General features: G+C 53.7%; 1 protein-coding gene across 1 annotated transcript; it reads left to right on the top strand.

Annotated features, from left to right (window-relative positions):
• Positions 1–5025: 5025 nt before the first annotated feature.
• Positions 5026–5931, top strand: LOC127461928 (olfactory receptor 14J1-like; the record flags this gene model as incomplete). The annotated part of the gene is made up of 1 exon (XM_051770128.1): positions 5026–5931. A coding segment is annotated over exon 1 (906 nt), but the record flags the coding sequence as incomplete, so codon positions are not given.
• Positions 5932–6537: the final 606 nt, after the last annotated feature.

Raw genomic sequence — 6537 nt, forward strand, 5'->3', positions numbered from 1 at the left:
AACCCCTGATGCTGACGCAACCCCTGGAATCCAGTGACTGTCACTCCATCCCTTTCCACCACAAAGGGCCAGTCCCCTTTCACAGGGGCAGGTTCTTCCAACAGAACTCTTCCTGGGGTTGTGTGGAGATTCCTGCCTTGGCTGGGGACCCCCCAGGGTCACTGCTGGAGGCTGAGAGCAGAGATCTCCCCACCAGCGTTGGTCTGGGGGAGTTCCATCCATCTCTAATTAAGAATTACTCATTTTGTGGCAGCTTGAGTAGATTTACTTCAACAATTGCTTTAGTGTAGAGCACTGTCCTATCTTATGCTGTATTCCTGGTAGTTTTAGTGTTTGTATTGTGCAGGAAATAATTCTGATGAAGATGTTTTGTGTGATCATTTGTAATTCTAAATAAATTCATTTCTATCAATAGATCTGATTTGCCATCATTAAAACCTGGGGGACCAAAGTGATTCAGTCACACCTCTGTAATTCCTCTAGACTAAAACTGTTGGCATGATCCAAGGCTGAGATTGGATCCAGCACCCCACAGTATGTTGGGAGCTCAGGGAGGCCACCTCCCTTTCCCAACCCCTTTGTGCCCAAAGACCCCCATGAGACCATTTGACCCACGAGACCACCTCCCCTTTTCCACCCTTTCCCTGTTCTTCCCATTTTTCCATTGTCCCCTTAATCCTCATTTTCCCCTCAAAACAGTTTTGGGCTCCCAACCCCCACTTTTTGCCCCCTCTCCTATGGGTGCTGAAGGAGAAAATGAGGCTGCACACACAGAGTTCCATTTCAGGACTTGTCCGCCCATCTTTCCAGCATCCCCCTTTCATTGGGGTTCCTTTGGAAACAGCGCCTGGGCTTTGTCTTTTAGTCCACTGGAATTCCCAGCATGGCCCCAAAGCAGTGCCCTGATCCCACACATTCCCCTCCCCTCACGTACTGGCTGTGTTCAGCCACCAGAGAAAAACACAGGCTGCCATGCAGAGCGTTCCAAGTGGTTTCCCCTTTGGCAAACAGCACTCTCTGGATGGAAAACACCAGTCAGGGCCCAAACACAATTTTTTGATCCTAATTAACTGAATGCAGCTGTTGCTGCCTTAACTTGTTCCCACAGAAATTCTCAGGGTTCCTTTGCTTCCAGGAGGCCCCACATGTCCCAATGGCCCCTTGATTCCATGAGCTTCCACAGTTTCCAAAGCTTCCTTTACTTCCATGAGGCCCTGCAGTCCCAAAATGCCCTTTGGATTCTCAGATATTTCCCATTGTCCCAGGGTCCCTTGTGCTTCAGAAGGAGCTGCAGTGGGACAGTGGCCCCTTGGTTCCGTGAGCTCTGCAGTGTTCCAGGAATCCCTGGGTTCCAGGAGAGCCTGCAGTTCCACAAGGAGCACTTGAATGCAGGAGGTTCTGCCGGGTCACAGTGGCCCCTGGATTCTGGGAGGTTCAGAAATATCTCCGGGCTCCCTTGGTTCCAGGAGGACACAGATGTCCCCAGGAACCCTTGTTCCAGGAGGTTCGTGTCCCAGAATTCCTTTGATTTCATGAGGCCCTGGATTGTCCCAATGGCCTCCTGATTCCATCAGCCCCCTCAATGTCCCAATGGTCCTTGGTTCCATGAGGTTCCACCATGTCCTTGCTGGAACATGCTCTGGGATCTGGACAGGCTGCATCAAGAAGACCAAGTGTCAGGGCCTGCCCTTGGGTCCCAACAACCCCCTGGAACGCTCCAGGCTGGGGGCAGAGGGGCTGGAGAGCTGCTCAGCAGGAAGGGACTTGGGGGTGCTGCTTGACAGGGGCTGGATATGAGGCAGAGTGTGCCCAGGGGGGCAAGAAGGCCAAGGGCATGGTGACCTTGGTGGAGAAGAGTGTGGCCAGCAGGAGCAGAGAACTGATTGCCCCTCTGTGCTGGGCACTGGGGAGGCCCCACCTGGAGTGCTGTGTCCAGTTCTGGCCCCTCAGTGCCAAAAGGCCCTTGAGGGGCTGGAGCGTGTCCAGAGAAGGGAAGGGAGCTGGGGAAGGCTCTGGAAAACATGTCTGCTGAGGGACGGCTGAGGGAACTGGGCTTGTTGAGTGTGGAGAAGGGGAGGCTCAGGGGGGACCTCATTGCTCTCTGCAATGACCTGAAAGGAAGTTTTAGTGGGGTGGGGGTTGGTCTCTTCTGCAAAGCCTTTAGTGAAAGGTTGTGAGGGAATGGCCTTAAATTGCTTTGGGCAAGGTTCATATTAGTTATGAAAAAATCATTCTTCCACTGAGAGACTTTTGAGGCATTGGAACAAGTAGCCCGGGGAAGTGGTGGACTCTCTGGAAGTGTTCAGGTGTGTGGTGGGTTGACCTTGGCTGGACACCAGTTGCCCTCCCAGCCGCTCTATCACTCCCCTTTCCAGCAGGACAGGAGAGAGAGTAAGGTGGAAAAAAAAAAAAACAACTCGTGGGTTGAGATAAGGCAGTTTATTTAAAGCAAAAGACAGCAGGGTTTGTTCTCTGCTTCCCATGAGCAGCCATGGTCGGCCACTCCCCAGGAGCAGGGCTTGGGTCCGCGGGACGGTTCCTCAGCAGGCAGCCATCAGACAATGAATGCCCCCCTCCTGCTCCGGGCCTCAGCTTTTAGAGCTGAGCTGACCTCCCATGGGCTGCAATGTCCCTTGGGTCAGTTGGGCTCAGCTGGCCTACTTGGGTCCCCTGCCAGGCTCTTGCCCTCAGCTAAGGAAGGAATGTCCCAGTGTTGGTGCTGTGCTCAGCAGTGGCCAAAACACTGGGGTGTTCTCAACACCCTTCCAGCTGCCAATGCCAAGCCCAGCCCTGGGAGGGCTGCTGTGGGGAACTGAACTGCAGCTCAGCCAGATCCTGGGGCCTCATGTTCTCCTTGTCCCTGCTCAGCAGCCTGGCAGGTGCCACCCCATGGTCCTGCCCTTGGCATTGCACATCCCACATCCCAGTGCCCCAGGAAGAACCCTGAGGAATGAGGCAGGGACAGGATCTGACTTGCCAGGAGCTGGGGGTCAGGGCTTGGCCTGTTAGATTAAGGGAACAAGTCAAGGTTTGTTCAGCATCAGAGCCACCTTTCCCTTGCTTGTCCATCCTTGTCATCACTGTCTGCAGTTTTCTGCTCTAACTGGAACCTGGGGACATGTTCTCAATTGTGTCCCTCAGTGAGACACATTAGCACTGCAAGAAACTTCAGTGTTTCAATCTCACTTTGACTTCTTGAAAAGTTGTTTGAACTTCCTCTCAGGGACTGAGTCTCATGTAAACAACATCAAAACCCCTGAGGATCATTAAATTCTTCCAGGCTGTTGCTGTGCTGCTGAGCTGGGCCAGGCTCCTGGTACACAGGGAGCTCCTGGCAACCAAGAAGAGCTTCAAAGAGACAGCTCTGCTGGTGAGCAGCTCCTCTGCACAGCCCAGCAGGGCTGAGGGCACTGCCTGCAGCACCCAGGGCACAGGAGAGAAGGCAGAGAGATGAGAGGCAGCCTGGGTTGGGAGGTGACTGAGCTCTCACTACGGGAGAAACCTTCACAGGATTTGAAGGAAGAATTCTCTGGCTGTAGGAAAGTTCAACTTGCCTTCCTGGAGGCATTTCCTAATGCTACCACATCCCACAGCTTCCAGGACCTTTCAGCAGGACTCTCCCAGTTGCTGCAGTGCAGGGGAAGTGGCCATAAGGCAGAGCAGGGCAGGAGCTGCAGGCAGCAAGGGCAGAGAGGAGAAGGGAGCAGGAGGTTCAAGGGATCCTGGGGTGGGAGGACAGGGCAGAGCTGCTCAGGGCAGGAACCTTGCCAGCCCTTTGCCACGCTCAGGCTGTGGCTGCAGAGCAGTGCAGGTGAGTTCCTGCAAGTGCCTCTCCCAGCTGCCAAATGGCAGCAGTGGCAGGAGCTGTCAGGATGGCTCTGCTGGATTTGCTGGGGTGCAGCAGGAGAAGCTGCTGCAGAGCAGGACTTGCTGCTGCCCCCTCAGAGGCCCAGGGCCAGAAGGTTCCCTGTGCCAGGGCTGGCTGTGGGGTGGGAAGGTGGGGGTGCAGCCAGGGGTACCCAGGGCTGTGGGGCAGAGCAGGGTCCTGCCCCCAGGGCTCTGTGTACTGGGGCAGGGACTCTGCTGCCTGCCAGGCTCAGCTCTCAGCCCGGCCAAGGAGCTGCCACGGGGCTGGGGGAGAAGGGCTGTGGGGAAGGAACAACTCCTGGGAGGGCAGAGCAGGGCAGAGTCCTTCTGATCTCCAAAGTGGGCTGCAGGGATGAGGGCTGGTCACAGCTCCAGATCAAAGCAGGACATTTCCCAGAAGGTGTTTGCAAGAGGCACAGACAGACAGGACGTACCTTAAAGAGGATGAACCAGTTCTTTCAGTGTTATACTCTGGGTTGTCTGGGTGCTGACTGCAACAGGGAAATGAATCTCTGAGCACAGGAGGAGACACTGAAACATGAACTCTGTTAGATTAGAGGGCATTGAACCTGAGAGTATCAGACATCAAAACTGTCTTATAGACAGCATCAGTGTCACTTTTTCAGCCCTGGGCCCAGGGAAGCAGCTGCTGGCAGGGACAGCTCCAGGCAGCAGAGCCCTGGGCAGGGAGTGGGGGGCAAGAGCCCCCAAAGCCCTGGGGGAGGGGGCATTCAGGCAACTCTGGGGGCCCTTCCCTGCAGCTCTGCTGGGCACTGTGTGCTGGGCCATAGAAATGAGGATTCCTGAAATGGAAAAGAAACTTCCAGGTGTGATGGTAAAAATGGAAAACACAGGTACAATTATTCTAAGGACAGACTAAGCTTCTGCTCTGCAGCACCAGCTCTTCTGAGTCATTTCAGTAGAGATGGAACTTTTGTATTCAAGGTCTGTTACATCTGACATTCCTTGTATGAGAGCTCTACCAAAAAAATTCCATGTCCCAGTACAGCAGAGCAAACCTGACTCCTTGGCAGTACATTTGGTGACATGTGACACATTGATTTCTTTTAGAAATGGAGTTGCTCTTTCACAGAGGTCTGTCTTAACCATTCGCTGTCCTTTCCTTTTTTGAACAGACCCTGTCCTAAGAAGCAGCAAATGCCCAAGAGCAGCTCCCTCACCCAGTTCCTCCTCCTGGCATTCTCAGACAGGAGGGAGCTGCAGCTCCTGCACTTCTGGCTCTTCCTGGCCATCTCCCTGGCTGCCCTCCTGGCCAACGGCCTCATCCTCAGCGCCGTAGCCTGTGACCACCACCTGCACACCCCCATGGGCTTCTTCCTGCTCAACCTCTCCCTCACAGACCTGGGCTGCATCTGCACCACTGTCCCCAAAGCCATGCACAATTCCCTCTGGGACACCACAACCATCTCCTACAAGGGATGTGCTGCACAAGTCTTTTTACTTTTCTTTTTCATTTCAACAGAGTTTTCCCTCCTCACCATCATGTGCTACGACCGCTACGTTGCCATCTGCAAACCCCTGCACTACGGGACCCTCCTGGGCAGCAGAGCTTGTGCCCACATGGCAGCAGCTGCCTGGACCACTGGCTTTCTCAATGCTCTGCTGCACACAACCAATACATTTTCCCTGCCCCTGTGCCAGGGCAATGCCCTGGACCAGTTCTTCTGTGAAATCCCACACATCCTCAAGCTCTCCTGCTCACACTCTTACATCAGGGAACTCGGGCTTCTCTTGTTTTCCATCTCTTTAGTATTTGGTTGTTTCATTTTCATTGTTTTCTCCTATGTGCAGATCTTCAGGGCTGTGCTGAGGATCCCCTCTCAGCAGGGACAGCACAAAGCCTTTTCCACGTGCCTCCCTCACCTGGCCGTGGTCTCCCTCTTCATCAGCACTGGCCCTTTTGCCTACCTGAAGCCCCCCTCCATCTCCTCCCCATCCCTGGATCTGGTGGTGTCAGTTCTATACTCGGTGGTGCCTCCATCACTGAACCCCCTCATCTACAGCCTCAGGAACCAGGAGCTCAAGGATGCCCTGAGGAAAATGATGACTGGATGCTTTTCAGGAGCAATAAAGTGCCTGTTTTCTGGTGTGTAGCATTCAGAATGGGACTCCTTAATGACCCAACCTTCCTGCTCAGGTTTTTTGTGGAGGTCATCAGGTTCTTCTGGCAATAATTTTCTGTGCAATGTTATATTATTATGCATCTGCTTTCTAATTTAGTGTCTACACATTCAATTTGACCCGGACATGTATAAATGATGAATTGTGCTCTCTGACTATTTAAACAAAATAAAGGACCCTGCAGTGCCTTCTTTGTCCAAGACCCTTCTTCTCAGATGTTCCTAAAGGACAGCACACTGCAGGACAGGGGGTATTTGCAAACAGGATGGGGACAATAATCCCAGCCCAGCAGCACTGCCAGGGAGCAGCAGAGCTTGGTCTTTCCAGAGCTGCTCTCTTGCCACTTCCACACTGTCCTCCTGAGCCCCTTTCTCACTGTAAGGCCTGAGTGCTCTCTGAGCACAGTCCTGGGGGCTGGAAGTCCTTGGAGCACAGGCAGGGACAGGCCCTGGGAACTTGTGAAGCAGAGCTGGGCTCCCTTCCAGCACATCCAGGATGCTGTGGGAACTTCTGAGGCCACTGCATGGA

Source organism: Manacus candei, unplaced genomic scaffold (genome assembly GCF_025592945.1).
Source record: "Manacus candei isolate 608988 ecotype Guabito, Panama unplaced genomic scaffold, ASM2559294v1 h1tg000115l, whole genome shotgun sequence".
In the NCBI taxonomy this organism is placed as follows: domain Eukaryota; kingdom Metazoa; phylum Chordata; class Aves; order Passeriformes; family Pipridae; genus Manacus; species Manacus candei.